The sequence below is a fragment of the Scyliorhinus torazame genome, chromosome 2, assembly GCF_047496885.1.
Source record: "Scyliorhinus torazame isolate Kashiwa2021f chromosome 2, sScyTor2.1, whole genome shotgun sequence".
NCBI lineage: Eukaryota > Metazoa > Chordata > Chondrichthyes > Carcharhiniformes > Scyliorhinidae > Scyliorhinus > Scyliorhinus torazame.
In genome coordinates this window covers 127,363,329-127,382,434 of record NC_092708.1, presented here as the reverse complement: position 1 = coordinate 127,382,434, position 19,106 = coordinate 127,363,329, and the positions used below count along the sequence as shown (strand labels likewise).

Here is a 19,106-nt window from a genome sequence, read left to right as displayed (position 1 = left end):
CCAATTACGGACTGTTGTCAGGCAAAACATTGTCCCTGTTCAACACAACGGTTTCTAGTTAGCCAACCAATTTGACTTTGGTTGCTATGACGAGTCTGGTTTTCCCTCTCCAAAATACAAAACCTAGGAACACACTGTCCTGGCAAGCATTCTTCTGCTTAAAGGCACATTCTGATTATGTGTCAATGAACCAAAAATAATAAAATAAAATGGGAGCAAAGGAAATAAACAGGAAGGGCTCTTAAATGACCTCCGAGTTGTTTGTGCAGTGCCATGGCCATTAGGCTGCTGTACTGGGAACAACCTCTTTTTTTTTCACCTTTCAATTGAATGATTCCTATTGTCTGCTAATGTAAGCATTTTTAATTATCCTACAGTTTATAATCGTCACAGAGGAAAACGTGAAGGAACCTGTTAATTCCATTCAAATCGTTCCATTCAAACCATTCTATTGTTTTAAAAGTGAAGAAAAGTAGTTAATTTAATACTACAGTACAAACATCTTGATCAATCAGAATACCTATATAAATAGCAACCCACATACTTAATGCATGGTGTTGAATTAGCTAAAATTAAGTTCAGAAGCCTAGGTGTTTTTTTAGTGGAATTCAGCCTAAACTTGTCTAACCAGTGCAGAGCAGCAGTCAATATAATGTTGAGCCCAGTGATAAATTATATGCAAGGAAGGTATCTTTGGTCAGAATTCATCTTGATATAGTATTATTTCTGGTCACTGAGATACATGTACATATTTATGTCAAAAATGATCAAACTGAGATTAAGATAGCCTTCAATGGAAAATTGAGTGCCTTATTGATGCATAGTTGTAAACTAATAAAGGGGATTGGGCATCCAGTTTAGTTTTCATAAATGAACCAAAGACTCTTTTTAAAAAATATATTGTTTGCTGCAGGATAATATTGTTCTATTTCCATGTCACGTTATTAAATGTGTCACACAATGAAGTACTTTGACATGCAATGACTGTTGCAATACATTGGAATGCAGCAGCTATTGTATGCCAGCAGCATATCAAGCAGTTGTCAGATGGATGACTTTGGTGTTGGGAGTTAAGAAAGCAATACTAGTAAATAGTTCCACGATCTTTCATTTTAAGTGGACATTACTGTGTAATTTGGATCAATATATGGTTAAGTCAGAATGAGGATGCCTTCATCTATGCTTCCATAATCACTGCTTTTCATATCTGATTTCTGTATTGCCAGATGATGTCATGATTAAGATCAATTTTATTTTTCACTCTTGTGTAAATATATTTCACTTTGTTATTAACATAGAAAATAGATGCAGGAGTAGGCCATTCAGCCCTTCGAGCCTACACCTCCATTTAATATGATCATGGCTGATCAAGCAAATTCAGTACCCCACTCCCACTTTCTCTCCATATCCCTTGATCCCTTTAGCCGTTAGGGCCACATCCAGCTCCCTCGTGAATATATCCAATGAATTGTCCCGAACAGTTTTCTGTGGTAGAGAATTCCGCAAGTTCACAACTCTGAGAGAAGAAGTTCTTCCTCATCTCAGTCCTGAATGGCTTTCCTCTTTTTCTTAGACTGTGACCCCTAGTTCTGAACGTACCAAACATCGAGAACATACTTCCCGCATCTAGCCTGTCCAGTCCCATCAGGATTTTATATGCTTCTGTGAGACCCCCTCTCATTCTTCCAAACTCCAGTGAGTACAAGCCCAGTTGATCCAGTGTTTCTTCATATGTCAGTCCTGCCATCCTGGGAATTAGACTGGTGAACCTTCACTGGATGCCCTCCAGCGCAAGAATATCCTTCCTCAAACTAGGAAACCAAAACTGCACACAATGCCCAAGGTGTGGCCTCACCAAGGCCTTGTATAACTGCAGCAAGACATCCCTACTCCTTTACTCAAATCTTCCCGCTGTGAAGGCCAGCATGCCATTAGCTTTCCTCACCGCCTGCTGTACCTGCATGCCAACCTTCATCGACTGTTCCAGCATGACACCCCCTTTTCCTGAACTGCCATCATTCAGATAATAATCTGCCTTCCTGTTTTTGCCACCAAAGTGGATAATCTCACATTTGCCCACATTATATTGCATTTGCCAAGTATTTGCCCATTCAGCCAGCCTGCCCAAGTCACCCTGCAGTCTCTTTGCATCCCCCTCACAGCACATACTGCCACCCAGCTTGGTGTCGCAGCAGATTTGGAGATATTGCATGCAATTCCTTTGTCCAAATCTTTAATGTATATTGTGAACAGCTGGGGTCCCAGCACTGAACCCTGCACTGCCTCACTAGTCACTGCCTGCCACTCTGAAATGATCTGTTTATTCCCACTCTCTGCTTCCTGTCTGCCAACCGGTTCTCTATCCACGTCAATACATTAGCCCCAATACCATGAGCTTTAATTTTGCTCACCAATCACTTGTGTGGGACCTTGTCAAAAGCTTTTTAAAAGTACAGATACACAACATCCACTGGTTCACCCTTGTCCACTCTACTGGTCATATCCTCAGAAAATTCCAGAAGATTTGTCAAGCATGTTTTCCATTTAGTGAATCCATGCTGACTTGGACTGATCCTGTCCCCGCTTTCAAAATGCAGTTATTTCATCCCTAATAATTGGCTGCAGCATTTTCCCCACCACCGATGTCAGGCTAACCAATCTATAATTCCCCGTTTTCTCTCTGTCTCTTATTTTAAAAAGTTGGGTTACATTAACTACCCACCATCCATTGGAACTCTTCCAGGGTCTCTAGAATGCAGAAAATGATCACCAATGCGTCCACTATTTCTCGGGCACTTCCCGAAGGACTCGGGGATGCAGAGCATCAGGCCCTGGGGACTTATTAGGGTTTAATCCCATCAATTTCGTCAATACAATTTCCTGACTAATAAGGATTTCCTTCAGTTCCTCCTTCATGCTAGACTCTCTGTCCCCTAGTATTTCCGGAAGGTTATTTGTGTCCCACTTAGTGAAGATAGATCCAAAGTATTTGTTCAACTGGGGTGCCATCTCTTTTGTTGCCCATTATAAATTCACCTGATTCTAACTGTAAGGGACCTACTTTTGTCTTCACCAGTCTTTTTCTCTTCACATATCTGTAGAAGCTTTTGCAGTCAGTTTTTTTTGTTTTCTGCAAGCTTGCTCTCGTATTCTGTTTTCCCCTTCCGAATTCAATCCTTTGTCCTCCTCTGCTGAACTTTAAATGTCTCCCAGTTCTCGGGTTTGCTGCTTTTTCTGGCCAATTTAAATGCCTCCTCTTTGGCTTTAACATTATCCCTGATTTCCCTTGTTAGCCATGGTTGAGCCACCTTCCCCATCTTACTCTTGCGCCAGGCAGGGATGTACAATTGTTAAAGTTCATCTACGTGTTCTTTAAATGTCTGCCATTGTCTATCCACGATCAACCCCTTAAGTATCCTTTGCCAGCTTATCTTAGCCAATGCACGTCTCATACCAACAAAATTGGCTTTCTTTAAGTTCAGGACCTTAGTCTCAGACTTAACTGCATCACCCGCCATCTTAATGAAGAATTCTACCATATTATGGTCACTCTTCCTTAAAGGACCTCGCACGACAATGCTGCTAATTAATCCTCTCTCATTGCATAATATCCAGTCTAGGATGGCATGTTCTCTAGTTGGTTCCTCGACATATTCGTCGAGAAAATCACCCCTTATACATTCCAGGAAATCTTCCTCCATCGCATTGCTACAGTTTGATAGCCCAATCAATATGTAGATTTAAGTCGTCCATACTAACTGCTGTACCCTTACTGCACGCATCTCTAATTTCCTATTTGATGCCATCCCCAACATCACCGCTACTGCTTGGTGGTCTATACATAACTCCCACTAATCTTTTTTTGCCCTTTGGTGTTATGCAGCTCCACCCATACAGATTACGCATCGTACAGGCTAATGTCCTTCCTTACAATTGTGTGAATCTCCTCCTTTAACCAGCAATGCTACCCCACCTCCCTTTCCTTTCCTTCTATGTTTCCTGAATATTGAATACCCCTTGGGCGTTGAGTTCCCATCCTTGAGGTGTGTGTGTGTGTGTGTTTAACTATACGTTAGATATCATACAATGCTATTTAATCCACTGCATCCTGCGCTATCAAGTATTTTCTATAAATGTTGTATTTCAAGCTTTACATTTAACTGCTTTAGAGATGCAGTCTAACACCATGGGCTGGATGCCCCCCCATGTTGTGTGCTGCATCAGTAGGGATGGCTCACCATTGCCTGGTGATGTGGTTTCCCATTGTTTACAACCTCCATTGTTGGAAACCCCAAGGCAAGGGGGATGCTGTCATCAGAAATGGAAGATCCTATCAGCGGGAATGGGCAGAAATTCCGCCCTGTGTTCATTTTTCTCTCCCGATTCTTGATACTGGCATAAACCTTCAACGAAGTAAGATCCTTTCTCCCCACCCATTTCAACAGCTTTAAGCATGTCACTTTGCATAGCATATACATGCCTGGACTTACCCTAAACCAACTGCACCACACTGCATACACATTTTGAGAAATAAATGTAGTAATAGAGAACTGAAGTTTTAATTGATTCCTGGCATATGTTTTTGTTAAATTGCTTGGCTCAAGGAAACTACCTCGAGTCCAATATTTTACAAGTTTAAAGGAACTGGATAGTGCAGTGGGTCAGTATAATGTATTAACTTTTGAACCTGGTTTGAAGCCAGCTTATACTGATTAATGGCAATTTCCCTCTCTTTGGCTGTGATACCTAACATGGAATTGGCAAATTCGATCTAAGTGTATTTAAGGTATCGGAAGTAATACTGCAACATAATTTTGAAGCATAAATTAAATTTTAATAATTCTGTTGACAGGAACTTGATCAATTGACTTCTGGAATGCCAGCTACCCCGAGACCTGGTCAAGGTAAGCTTTAAATGCAAGAGTTTGCAATATATTCTTGTCTGTGAATCCACAAGCACACTTTACGTTTTGTTGATAACTTGTAACAGCAACCTTATTTATCCAAATGGGGCAGAAAGCTAGGAAAGAAAGACACGTTTTTAAAATTACTGTGCACAATATTTACCTTGTGCAAGACCATGCATCGCCCATTGTCAGCAGTGATCTGTTTTACTAAATGCCGAATGGAGAACAATGATTGCCCCCATCTCAGATCATCTGCTGCTGAAACCCTTGACAAGGCCTTCATACCCCCATGGTTGACTATTCCAATGCTCTTGTTGCTAACTTTGCCTTAGTTCAATTGCTCTGTTTTATTACCTTTGCTCTTGAGTCACCAGGTATCTTTATGATACCGCCACGAGGTTCAAGTCCGAGTAATGATCAATAATCCAATACACCGATTAGTAAGATATAAATCAAAGCACATTTATTATACACAGTAATCGCTACTCATGCACAAATTCTACGTCTAAGCTACTTCTACAACTAACAGGCCTATACTTAACTTGGAACTGGCCCACCAGGTCAGGGAAACAAATGGCCTTTCGTTTGGGTTCTGTGCCTGCGGGATTCGAAGTTGGTACAGATTGGTAGCTAGGAGCGCCTATCTCGTAGCGAGCGTTGAATTAAGACTTACGGGTTCGATCTTCACTGCTCCGGTCACAGTCAATGTTGGTTCGTTGTTGCTGGGTGACCGGGCAGGAAGAATAGCTGAAGAGGAGCTGCTGAAGAGTGAAGAGAGAGATTTGAACTTGGGGCTCAATTCTTATAGACCCCAGGGGCTTCCCGCCTTTCGGGGCGGACCCTGTGCCTGGTCCCAAGTGATTGGACTTTGTCCCAATCGCTTGGTTGATTTTCTCCAATGCTGGAGCGGTTCCCTGATCGATGGGCGGTCTTGAGGTGCTCGTTCACCTCCTTTTGTGTAGGCTCCTGCTGGCGCCGAAGAGTCTGGTTTTGCTTTGTGTGTCCAAATGTTGCTTATTGTTCCCAGGGATTGCTCATTAGTATGCAGATGGCTGTTGTTTTGTTATGCTGATGGTTGCTGGTATCGATAGTGTCTGGCCTTTCCAGAGGTAAATACACAGCCAACCTGCAGCTGCTCGTTTGTGTCTTGTTGGCTGACTTTCCCATCAGCCTTTGCCGTTCGCCATTTTGAATCGGGAGTTGGCCATTTTAAGTGGCTACATTCCCTCCTTGTGATCCTAACGCGAAGCGTGAAGGATCACATAACTATGTTGCTTTCCATTCCCTGACCTGGGGGGGGGGCACTTCCTTCATGGCCTCTGCACTGACCATAGCTATGTAAAAATTTTTTAACTGACAATTCTAAGGGCGCTATGTCAAACAGGGACATGCATTACAACACAATAAACTGGGAACCTCTAACTATTCTTAATACACTACACTCACTTAAACATTTCATTATCCTAACTTCCTCAACTATACAACAAAATCATAGCAGTGTATACACATTTTTCCTGGCTTGGCAGTCAAGCTCAGGATCGTACAATTTGCTCATGAACAGTTCTTTACATTTCTTTATTTACAATAAAACGCAAGTGAATGCTCTTTATTATAGATCGCGGGGGTCTGGTCATATCCGAAAATAGGGGATCTGATCCTATATACCGGGGTTCGAGCACGGTAGGCTCTCCTTCTCCATTTCCTTAGACGCATAGTCTGCACGATGCAGCAGAGTATCGCCAATACCAGTAAGGTTTCTATTACATATGACAGAGAGTACCAGGTTATAAACCTGGCACACCAAGATGATGTGGTGTCGCTGGTGACTGGGCTCTGGGTACTGTGGGGAAGTGAAACATTAATGGCTGGGGGGCTTGAAGTCATGGGGTTCGCGTTCACTCGCAACCAAATGTCCATTAGTATGATGCTGATCCATGTGAAGGAAGTCCTCATGGTGCTTCTTCTTTTCTTTTCTTCTCTGGTCCTGGAGCTTCTGGAGTTCTGTCTGATCAAGCATAGTGTCTGTTACTATCTTTGTTTAACATCTCATGGGGCTGCCATAGTGGTTCTACCTTCGAACCAGAAGGGCAGTTATGAACGGGCGTCTGGTACCTTAAAAGGTCTGCAGACAAGCTAGTTCCGCTGAACTAGTGTCTGTCTGTCCTTTAGTGCCAATTACTCCCTTTATAATTGGTCACTATGTGTGACTCCCTCATTTTGTTTTTCAAAAACCGAATTTTAGGACAAGACACACTTCCAAATAATGATTTGCGAGCCGTCTCGCAGACTGCGCAATTTGCCATCCAAATGTTTCAGGATGTAAATAGCATGTGGTTGGCAACCTAAGGGTTACCTGAAACAAAACAACTTTTTGAACAAAATTTCCAAAATGAGGTGCGTATGGGCCGCGACGGGTAAGAGTTGGATGGAGTCCTCGGGTAGGACGGCTACCAATGCCGTGTCTCCCCTACCCGAGCGTAGTTGACGAGAGGGGGGGGTTCCCAGGCAGGGCAGGTCCCAAGCAGTTTCTCCACTGCCTGAGCAACCGACAAGAACGGGCAAGAAATGTAGCCATCGTGGGGGGGCTGCCATAGTGGTTCTACCTTCGAACCAGAAGGGCAGTTATGAACGGGCGTCTGGTACCTTAAAAGGTCTGCAGACAAGCTAGTTCCGCTGAACTAGTGTCTGGCAGTAGTGAGTCTCTGTAGGCAAGTCCTCAGAGGTTTCTGCTGATGAGCGTGCGGACAAGTTCTCAGAGGTTTCGGCCGAAAAGGCGTGGGGCCGTGAAAAAAAAAATTCCTGTCTGACATACAACATTTAACAAAACACTACAAACAACATAAAACATGCTGCAGGTTTCATCAGAAAGGACACCACTTCTCCCAAGCGGTTCCTTTTAATACATCATCTGGACACCTCAGTTCTCGGTTGCAAACAGGGTCGCAAAGGGATTCTCGGTTTCGGAGTCAGACCCAAGGTCGTCATCTTCTCCCGGGTGCCAAACTCTTAAGTGTATCAGGGCTGAAAGGGCTGCATGGTGTGAGGTGAGGTCGCTCTCGTCGTTGTGGACGAGTTGGAACGAGTTATCTCGGTGCCAATAGTGAGTGTCTAGTTGTGTGGGGACGGAATCAGGGTCGTCGATGGTCGGTGGTGGGGTTCATTTAGGAAAGTGATCATGAAGGGATCACTCTGATCGTAGTCGGAATCGCTGGGTGTGGGTCCTGTTGCATCGGGATAGTAGGGAGGCGTGCTGTGGCTATCGTCCGAGTCACAGTCGCTGTCTTTGCTGCTGCAGTCTGTGGGCGTTCTGGGGCGGAGTGTCTATTTCGGGGGTGGAGTCGAGGTCGAGTCCGTGGCTGGGCTGGACATGTTGGGGGATGGTAGGGTTACGTTGGCTGTGGGCGGGGTGTGGTGTGCTGCGTCGAGCATGACGTGGTGTGCGTGGTTCGACTGTGTTCCATTTGCTTTCAGCTGGTTGATATGGAACCACGCAGTCTTACCGTTGGGGTACTTTATTTTATATACGGAAGGGCTTACTTTATGGAGTATGGACCCGAGTATTTTGGGGACAGGAATGTGCTGGGGTTATATACAGAGAGCATAACTTGCTGTCCTATACTGTACTCAGTCGCATGCACTGTCTTGTCGCATGCACTGTCTTGTCGAAACAAGCCTTGCTCTGTTTCTTTCTGGTGCCCAATTTTACTGCGGCTGCTAGCTGAGCCGTTTTAACATTTTCAACTAATTGCTGTACTGCGTTCTCGTGTGTGAGGGCCGTCACTTCGGGGCTGGTCAAGTCTAAACCTAATAAATATTCTGTGTCTTTCGTGGGGCGTCCGGTCATGAGGGTGTGTGGGGTGTAACCTGTGGAAGTAGAAATTGTATTACGCAAAAACATCAGCGCAAAAGGGAGGACTGAGTCCCAAGTGGTGTTGTTTTGCTGGACCATTTTTCCGAGGATGGATTTTAGGGTCCGATTCATGCGCTCCACGATACCACTCGACTGTGGGTGGTATGCTATGTGGAATTTTTGGGTGATGCCAAATATCGTGAGGACGTTCTGCATGACGCGTCCCGTAAAATGGGAGCCTTGGTCAGATTCAATGCTGCGGGGGAGTCCCAATCTTGTAAAGATGTGGTGGGTCAAAATCTTGGCTGTGGTTTTTGTCGTGTTTGTGCGGGCTGGGAATGCTTCCACCCATTTCATAAATGTGTCAATTACCACAAGTCCATATTTATAGCCATTCCTGCAAAGGGGCAATGGTCCTATAAAATCAATCTGGAGGTTAATCCAGGGGCCATTAACGGGTCGGATGTGGCTAAACTCAGCCTTTTTGGCATATCTGTCCGGATTATTCTGGGCGCAGATAAGACAATTCTCGATGTAGTGATTTACATCACCCTTTAAATTCGGCCACCAGCAAAGATGCTTGAGGTGGGCTGTAGTGGGATCGATTCCCTGATGTCCATGACCGTCATGGAACAAACAAATCGGTTGATTCCTGTCCTGTTCAGGAACCACATAAAGGGTGTCTTTTAACACCACACCGTCATGTGTGGTCAGAGCATTTTTGAACCTCTCATAGGGAGCTGGATATTTTCCTTTTACAATCTCCCTGAGATTGCTGTCCTGCTTCTGGGCCTCCACTAGATCCTCGATCTTTGTCTGTGAGACCTGAACTGCATTCACTGGTGCGCTTTCGGGGGGTGTCCAAAAATGTCCATGCCTGGAACCTGCTTTAGCAAGTGCGTCGGCTTTTACATTTCCAGGGGGGGAGGAATAATGGTGACTGCGAACCTTGACTATCCCAAAAGTCCTGTTCTGGGCTCTCTCTAAAATATGATGGAGCAATGGGGCTGAGGGGAGGGGTTTCCCCTCTGCGGAAACAAATCCTCTTGCTTTCCACAAGGACAGAAATTCCGTGAGGCTGTTGCAGACATAGAGGCTGTCCGAGTATATGTCTGTTGGGCTGGGGAAGGAATCTGGGTGCTCCACTATATATGCGATGGCTGCGAGCTCTGCTGCCTGCACGCCTAAGTGGCCTGGCAGTTTTAATGATATTTCCTCTAGGGCGCGTCCCTGCACTTCCTCGACATAGATACCGCTTCCCATCCAAGACTGTGGAAGATCCATCCACATAGATCTTTATGGGCTCACACGTGTCCGTGTGCTCGGGGCTCTGGGTTGAACTAACTATCTTTCTGGGGGGTGATTTAGCAATAAATGGGCCTGTGGCGTGGTGTGGAGAGAGAATCTCACATTCATAGGGGGTTCTGGGGTACTGTACGTTGTCGGCTAAAAAGGTGTGCCTCTTTGTCCTTTTAACAGTGATGTCCCGTCCCTGCAAGACAAGGGTCCATCTCGCTGCTCTAATCTGGCTTACTGTACCATCCTTGAGTCGTCCGTCCAGTAAAGGTTGGGTGGGGGTGTGTTCGGTGAGAATTGTAATGGGGTTCAGTCCGGTAATATAAGAAAAATACTGCACTGCCCAAAATACTGCGAGCAGGTGCCTCTCACAGGCTGAAAATCCCTGCTCCACGGCATCTAAAATTCTGGAGGCGTAAGCTACGGGCCTTAACTGGTCGTGCCGTTCCTGGAGGAGCACGGCCGAAAGGGTGCGGTCTGTGGTTGCTACCTCTATTGCGTCAGGGGAAAGCAGGTCTGGAACTTGTAGTGCGGGGGCTGCTATGAGTGCCTGTTTTAAAGAGTCCACAGCATCCGTATGCTGCGGAAGCCATTCTCAGGGGGCTCCTTTCTTTAGGCGGTCTGAGAGGGGCGCTGCCTTGCTGGCGAAACCGTTAATGTGGTTTCGGCAGTAGCCAACCAGTCCTAAAAACGACCGGAGGGCTGAAACGTTCTGGGGAAGGGGCAATTTAGCAATCGAGTCAATCCTTTTATGCTCGATCTTGCGTTTACCATGTGTGATAATTGTTCCCAAATATATCCCCTTTTCTTCCAAAATCTGGGCCCTTTTGGGGTTGACTTTACAACCGATTGAGTGTAAGAGTTCCAGGAGTTCGGACAGAAGCTCAATGTGCTCTTCCTTGGTGTCTGTCTGCAGTAGTAGGTCGTCTACATACTGAACGAGACATTCGGGGCGAGAGAATTTGGCTAAACCATTTGCCAGCTGTCGGTGGAAAATGGAGGGGGAGTTGTGGAAGCCTTGTGCAGGCATGTCCACGTGTACTGCTGTGCTTTAAAGGTGAAGGCAAATTTGTACTGGCATGCCTTTGCCAATGGAATGGACCAGAATCCATTACTGACGTCCAAAACCGTAAAGAATCGGGAATTGAGTGCCTGCTTGAGCATGGTCTCGGGACTTGTTGCTACTGTGGGGGCTGTGCGGGGGTGACTTTGTTGAGTTCCCGGTAATCGATGGTCAGTTGCCATGATCCATCGGGCTTTCTCACTGGCCAAATCGGGGCATTATTAGTGGAGGCTACTGATCTAAGTACGCCCTGCTCTAATAAGCTTTCTATTACCTTGGAGATTTCTCCCTCTGCCTCTTGGGGAAATCCATACTGTTTTGGGGGTCTAGGGTCAGGTCCTGTTATTTGTACGGAGCCAGTCATCCGTCCACAGTCGTGCTTGTGGGTCGCGAATGCTGCCCTGTTCTTTTGCAGAACTGCCCTAACCTGCTTGTCCGTACTAAGCGTGGTCGGGTTGAACCAAAATTTGCCTACTGCGCTAATTTTGTTCGCGTACTCTCCTCTGTTGAGCGTTCCGGGGGCTCTTGCGGATTTTGCCATCTTCCAGACACACTGGTTGACTGGATCTAATGAAAGATTATGGGAATTCATGAAGTCGATTCACAGAATGTATTCTGCTGTGTGGGGCAGGTCAACTAAAACTACGGGGTGCTTGGTGGTGATGGTACCGATTTGAATGGGTACAGGGGCTGTGATGTGTCCCTGCTGTGAGTGGCCTGTAAAGTCGCTGAGGGTGATAGTGGCTGTAGTGGGCCACGTGTCTTTTTGAAACAGGGTGGAGGAATTTATTGTGGTGCGGGACCCTCCTGTGTCCCAGAGAAATTCGATGGGCTGTCCCTGAATTTTCACTGCAACTACTGGTCGTCCGGACCTATCCCAAAGGGTATCGCCGACCCAACTGGGGGAGCCCGTACACCGTCAGTCCGTTCCGGTCAAGTCCGTCTGATCTGAACGGGTGCTAACGCTATGAATGGGCTCTGTCTTTTTCTTACGCAGAGTGCCCGTCTGCTGGACTCTCTGTGGCTTTTTAGGTGCATTGCATTCCCTTGCGAAATGTCCCAACTGTCCGCAGTTGTAACACTCCTGTGACTTGGGTGGGGGGCTGTTCTTTCCCTCATTCACCCATGCGGGGTTGTGGTGTGTTTTTACTGCCTGCATATCTGCGCCGGCCTGCTTTTCCTCAGTATTCTTAACTGAGAGTTTACTTTGTATAGATTGCTCCCAAGCTCGGGACAATCTTTTCACTACCCACTTCTCGTTATGGGCCTCCTCTGAGGGATCATAACCCGCGCAGGCTTTCTGTCCTGTTTCTGTGGCATGGGAGATAAGGGTGCGGGTCCATTTGGCCATGTTGTCTGGGGACAAATGGGCACAGTCTAAGTCTCCAAAGACTGCTGCAAAGTGGATCCACAGGCGTCCAGCAAACGCTGTGGGGTGCTCTGATTTCTTTTGCCTTCATTTGTTGAGGCCATCTACGGGGTCACCCCGGTTATACCCGATCGCATCCAGGATCGCGGTATGCATTTCTGAAAGGGTGCCTCCTCCTACATTCTGTGGGTCGGGAAGGGCTGCTGATACTGAAGGGTCTAAACTTAAAATAGTGAGCTTTACATGCTCTCGCTCATCCAGGCCGTACATGGTCGCCTGATGCTTAATTGTGGCAAAGAAATGGTGGGGGTCTGAGGTGGGGAGGAACGGTGTGACCTTATCGCACGCGTCCCGTAATTGGGTCACTGTTAAGGGGGTTGAGTATAGAAATTCCGCATCGTCTGATGTGGCTGTGTGGTGGGTGGTTATTGGGTTCATTGGAGCTTGAACTATCTGCTCTGTGGGGGGTTTGGGCGCTTTTCTCTTTTGTGGCTTTCCCTGCGCACATGTTCCCTGAACATATCTCTGCGCTGTTTCGTTCAATTCTTCCCAATCAGGGCCGTCTTCCTGATCTAATTTTTCTCCAAAGGTTTCCTGGAAACCTTTCTGAACTGAAAGCAGAGATTGCAGCTCTGCAATCTGCTTCCGGCACTTTGCGTGATCTAGCGTGCTTTGTCTTTGTTCTGTGGTGGCAGCATTGCTGCCTTGAGGTCACTACACTGTTTCTGTAATGCCTCTACCTGCTTTTCCGTTTCTTCACGTACCAGGACTGCACATTGCGTGTCCTGATAGGCCTTTTCGTATTGAGACTGGAAGCTGCTTAAGTGCGCCAGACAAGACTGGTGTGCCCTTTTGGCATCAAAACAAAGAACAAAGAAATGTACAGCACAGGAACAGGCCCTTCGGCCCTCCAAGCCCGTGCCGACCATACTGCCCGACTAAACTACAATCTTCTACACTTCCTGGGTCCGTATCCTTCTATTCCCATCCTATTCATATATTTGTCAAGATGCCCCTTAAATGTCCCTATCGTCCCTGCCTCCACTACCTCCTCCGGTAGTGAGTTCCAGGCACCCACTACCCTCTGCGTAAAAAACTTGCCTCGTACATCTACTCTAAACTTTGCCCCTCTCACCTTAAACCTATGCCCCCTAGTAATTGACCCCTCTACCCTGGGGAAAAGCCTCTGACTATCCACTCTGTCTATGCCCCTCATAATTTTGTATACCTCTATCAGGTCTCCCCTCAACCTCCTTCGTTCCAGTGAGAACAAACCGAGTTTATTCAATCGCTCCTCATAGCTTATGCCCTCCATACCAGGCAACATTCTGGTAAATCTCTTCTGCACCCTCTCTAAAGCCTCCACATCCTTCTGGTAGTGTGGCGACCAGAATTGAACACTATACTCCAAGTGTGGCCTAACTAAGGTTCTATACAGCTGCAACATGACTTGCCAATTCTTATACTCAATGCCCCGGCCAATGAAGGCAAGCATGCCGTATGCCTTCTTGACTACCTTCTCCACCTGTGTAGCCCCTTTCAGTGATCTGTGGACCTGTACTCCTAGATCTCTTTGACTTTCAATACTCTTGAGGGTTCTACCATTCACTGTATATTCCCTACCTGCATTAGCCCTTCCAAAATGCATTACCTCACATTTGTCCAGGTTAAACTCCATCTGCCATCTCTCCGCCCAAGTCTCCAGACAATCTAAATCCTGCTGTATCCTCAGACAGTCCTCATCGCTATCCGCAATTCCACCAACCTTTGTGTCGTCTGCAAACTTACTAATCAGACCAGTTACATTTTCCTCCAAATCATTTATATATACTACAAAGAGCAAAGGTCCCAGCACTGATCCCTGTGGAACACCACTGGTCACAGCCCTCCAATTAGAAAAGCATCCCTCCATTGCTACCCTCTGCCTTCTATGGCCTAGCCAGTTCTGTATCCACCTTGCCAGTTCACCCCTGATCCCGTGTGACTTCACCTTTTGTACTAGTCTACCATGAGGGACCTTGTCAAAGGCCTTACTGAAGTCCATATAGACAACATCTACTGCCCTACCTGCATCAATCATCTTAGTGACCTCCTCGAAAAACTCTATCAAGTTAGTGAGACACGACCTCCCCTTCACAAAACCGTGCTGCCTCTCACTAATACGTCCATTTGCTTCCAAATGGGAGTAGATCCTGTCTCGAAGAATTCTCTCCAGTAATTTCCCTACCACTGAAGTAAGGCTCACCGGCCTGTAGTTCCCGGGATTATCCCTGCCACCCTTCTTAAACAGAGGAACAACATTGGCTATTCTCCAGTCCTCCGGGACATCCCCTGAAGACAGCGAGGATCCAAAGATTTCTGTCAAGGCCTCAGCAATTTCCTCTCCAGCCTCCTTCAGTATTCTGGGGTAGATCCCATCCGGCCCTGGGGACTTATCTACCTTAATATTTTTTAAGACATCCAACACCTCGTCTTTTTGGATCACAATGTGACCCAGGCTATCTACACCCCCTTCTCCAGACTCAACATCTACCAATTCCTTCTCTTTGGTGAATACTGATGCAAAGTATTCATTTAGTACCTCGCCCATTTCCTCTGGCTCCACACATAGATTCCCTTGCCTATCCTTCAGTGGGCCAACCCTTTCCCTGGCTACCCTCTTGCTTTTTATGTAAGTGTAAAAAGCCTTGGGATTTTCCTTAACCCTATTTGCCAATGACTTTTCATGACCCCTTCTAGCCCTCCTGACTCCTTGCTTAAGTTCCTTCCTACTTTCCTTATATGCCACACAGGCTTCGTCTGTTCCCAGCCTTTTAGCCCTGACAAATGCCTCCTTTTTCTTTTTGACGAGGCCTACAATATCACTCGTCATCCAAGGTTCCCGAAAATTGCCGTATTTATCTTTCTTCCTCACAGGAACATGCCTGTCCTGTATTCCTTTCAACTGACACTTGAAAGCCTCCCACATGTCAGATGTTGATTTGCCCTCAAACATCCGCCCCCAATCTATGTTCTTCAGTTCCCGCCTAATATTGTTATAATTAGCCTTCCCCCAATTTAGCACATTCATCCTCGGACCACTCTTATCCTTGTCCACCAGTACTTTAAAACTTACTGAATTGTGGTCACTGTTACCGAAATGCTCCCCTACTGAAACATCTACCACCTGGCCGGGCTCATTCCCCAATACCAGGTCCAGTACCGCCCCTTCCCTAGTTGGACTGTTTACATATTGTTTTAAGAAGCCCTCCTGGATGCTCCTTACAAACATCCTCCACCTCTACATCTTTTGCTGCCCATTTCCTTCTCAATTCTAAATTCTCCTTTTCTACCTCGCTTACATCAACCTTACTCATTCGATGTATGCCCTCAACTTCTTTCCGGAGCGTCCTAACGACCACCTCTGTGCCTCGCAATTGTGCCAAGCAGGACACGATTGCCATCGGCTTGCGAGCTTTCCCTAAGCTCTTTTTGTGGATCTCGCTCGGGTTCTCCCACCAAGTATGTCCTATACTCCCGGGGCCTGATTCCTCATTGTCACAGAATTCATTCCAAAGGGGCCATCCTTTCCCTTTGAGATATTTCCTGATCTCTTCCTCCCAGATGGGACATTGTCCCACTCTACTGCTGCTGGTCGCTGCGACCGCAAATTCCTCTGGGTTCATTAGGCGCTGCATTGCCTGCATTGCCATCTTTCCTATCCGAATGCTGATCTTCAAATTTGGGGACAGGGGCTTTAATCTGAATGCTGCTCTTCAAATTTGGGACAGGGGTATTAAGGTGGTGCTGTAAATACGGGTACGGCTTTCGCTACTTTCCGATATACAAACTTCTGACAGTTTTGTAGCAACAAAAATTTTTATCAGTTTTACCTTATCGCCCTGTTAGGTACGCATGCATACACACACTTCCGAATTATGAGTATTGATCAGAACTGCTTGAACACTTGTGGTTTTCTGTTTCCAATTGGATCTCTAATTCAAATCCTTGGGTTCTCCCGGAGTGGTTTTCCACTTCTAGATCGGGTCCCGTCAGGATGTCGCCAAATAATGTTGCCAACTTTGCCTTAGTTCAATGGCTCTGTTTTATTACCTTTGCTCTTGAGTCGCCAGGTATCTTTATGATACCACCACGAGGTTCAAGTCCGAGTAATGATCAATAATCCAATACACCGATTAGTAAGATTTAAATCAAAGCACATTTATTATACACCGTAATTGCTACTCATGCACAAATTCTACGTCTAAGCTACTTCTACAACTAACAGGCCTATACTTAACTTGGAACTGGCCCACCAGGTCAGGGAAACAAATGGCTTTTCGTTCGGGTTCTGAGCCTGCGGGATTCAAAGTTGGTACAGATTGGTAGCTAGGAGCGCCTATCTCGTAGCGAGCATTGAATTAAGACTTACGGGTTTGATCTTCACTGCTCCGGTCACGGTCAATGTTGGTTTGTTGTTGCTGGGTGACCCGGGCAGGAAGAATAGCTGAAGAGGAGCTGCTGAAGAGTGAAGAGAGAGATTTGAACTTGGGGCTCAATTCTTATAGTCCCCAGGGGCTTCCCGCCTTTCGGGGCGGACTCTGTACCTGGTCCCAAGTGATTGGACTTTGTCCCAATCGCTTGGTTCGATTTTCTCCAATACTGGAGCGGTTCCCTGATCGATGGGCGGTCTTGAGGTGCTCGTTCACCTCCTTTTGTGTAGGCTCCTGCTGGCGCCGAAGAGTCTGGTTTTGCTTTATGTGTCTAAATGTTGCTTATTGTTCCCGGGGATTGCTCATTAGTATGCAGGTGGCTGTTGTTTTGTTATGCTGGTGGTTGCTGGTATCGATAGTGTCTGGCCTTTCCAGAGGTAAATACACAGCCAACCTGCAGCTGCTCGTTTGTGTCTTGTTGGCTGACTTTCCCATCAGCCTTTGCCGTTCGCCATTTTGAATCGGGAGTTGGCCATTTTAAGTGGCTACACTCTCTTGGCCAGCCTCCCATCTTCCATCCTTCATAACATTGAGCTCAACTTTAACTCTGAACTTGCACTAAGTCCTTTTCCCTCCTTTTCCCCCTCCAAATCCCTCCTTAACCTTGCCCGTCCGTTTCTCTGAAACTTTCTCCAGTTCTAAATCCCTATGGGATTTCTCTGCTTCACCAATTCTAGACTTATTGTTCCCACCCTGATTTTACTTGGTATGCCTACTTGTGACAATAAAAGATTATTATTATGTGCTGCACATCCTTACCGGTATAAATCTGGCTACAGCAATACTTACTACATTTTAAAAATCCATTCTTTCAACCTATATAGAATGTCACTACTAGGGAAAATTTCTATCAACGATTGTGTTTTTTGAAAACCGTTTGTAAACTAGTCAGAAGCAGTGTTAATTGCTGTTGCTGTAAACTAACTCATGACATTGAATATAAACGAGTCATAGTCGAAAAGTGTTCCAAAATTTGGCTCTTGAACTTAGAGTAATTATTTGAACTTGATTGTACCCTGTAAAATGTATATCCTGTCCTCTGCTCAAGCAGTTGGCAGATGGTGACTTGTTTTTTCATGTTGGGAGTTAAGAAAGCAATGCTAGTCCTTTATCTTAAACCAATGCTGGTCCAGGGGAAAACTAAGGCCCAAATATAAAATTACCTACTGAAGGATACCAGAAAATATTTGACTGATTTCATACTTTCATATTTTCAACTACTTTCATACTTACAACTACTTTCAACATATTGATACCTTGATTGATCTAAAGAGACTTTCATTTATATAATACCCTTGGTGTCCTCAATGTCCCAACATGACTTATAATCAATTAATTATTTTTGAGGCAAATCAATCGTTTAATCGCTTAACAATCAAAACTACTGAGACTTGCTAACAGTCAGGCTTCAAAACAGGTCACATGATCCCCTTAATTTTACCTTATAGTCGCAGTCTCAAAACATCACAATCTTCGAAACCTTAGAATTGTAACAAGCTGAAAATTCAGTGGCAGGGGTCAACATCTTTTTGTGTCTACACTGTGACACCATTATGCCAGTGAAAGAATTGGAGATGGGACTTTTCTTATGGCAGGATTTGGAGGGAACAGTGTATTGACAGCAAATACTCAACAAACAGCAAAACAAACAAAGTATATTTAAAATCTGTTCGAAAACAATCTGGATGAGCAGCAGCAAGTGAAACTGACCAAAACTGCAGTAACTTTTCCTATAAAAGCAGAGTGATTTCTTCAGCAAAACGCAGTGAATGGAAAGTAGTTTCATATTACAATTCATCTGTGGACAATCAATCCTAATTGCTTCTGACGGTGTGGGCTTCCCAGGTGTGACATACTGGGAAATTAACCAATCATCTCCATTCTTGTGAAAAGTGGTGTCACTATAATGCACCCCTGTTTGTCGACAGAACAATAGTCCCTCACGTATTTGCTCACACTACTTGAATTAGAATTAAACTATTTCTCTTGTACTGTTTCTTCCTCTGTCTTGTGTTATAAAATTTGCTTCACTTTTATTGTCCACTGGCAGGTCTCATAATGTTTTTGCAGGCTTTGGTTTGAAAACGGGTACCAGAAGGCCTATCAGGTGGCTTGTATTGAGGGGTGTGAATTTACTTTACTTCACACA

At 45.6% G+C, this 19,106-nt stretch overlaps 1 protein-coding gene across 3 annotated transcripts in view; it reads left to right on the top strand.

The window, feature by feature from the left end:
• The window catches only part of lnpk (lunapark, ER junction formation factor), a 158,596-nt gene that overhangs the window by 98,980 nt on the left and 40,510 nt on the right, over positions 1-19,106 (top strand). For all 3 annotated transcript variants that reach the window (XM_072476687.1, XM_072476679.1, XM_072476698.1), the window contains exon 8: positions 4,853-4,904. In XM_072476687.1, coding sequence (XP_072332788.1) covers positions 4,853-4,904 — 52 coding nt within the window. The remainder of the gene's footprint in view (positions 1-4,852; positions 4,905-19,106) is intronic.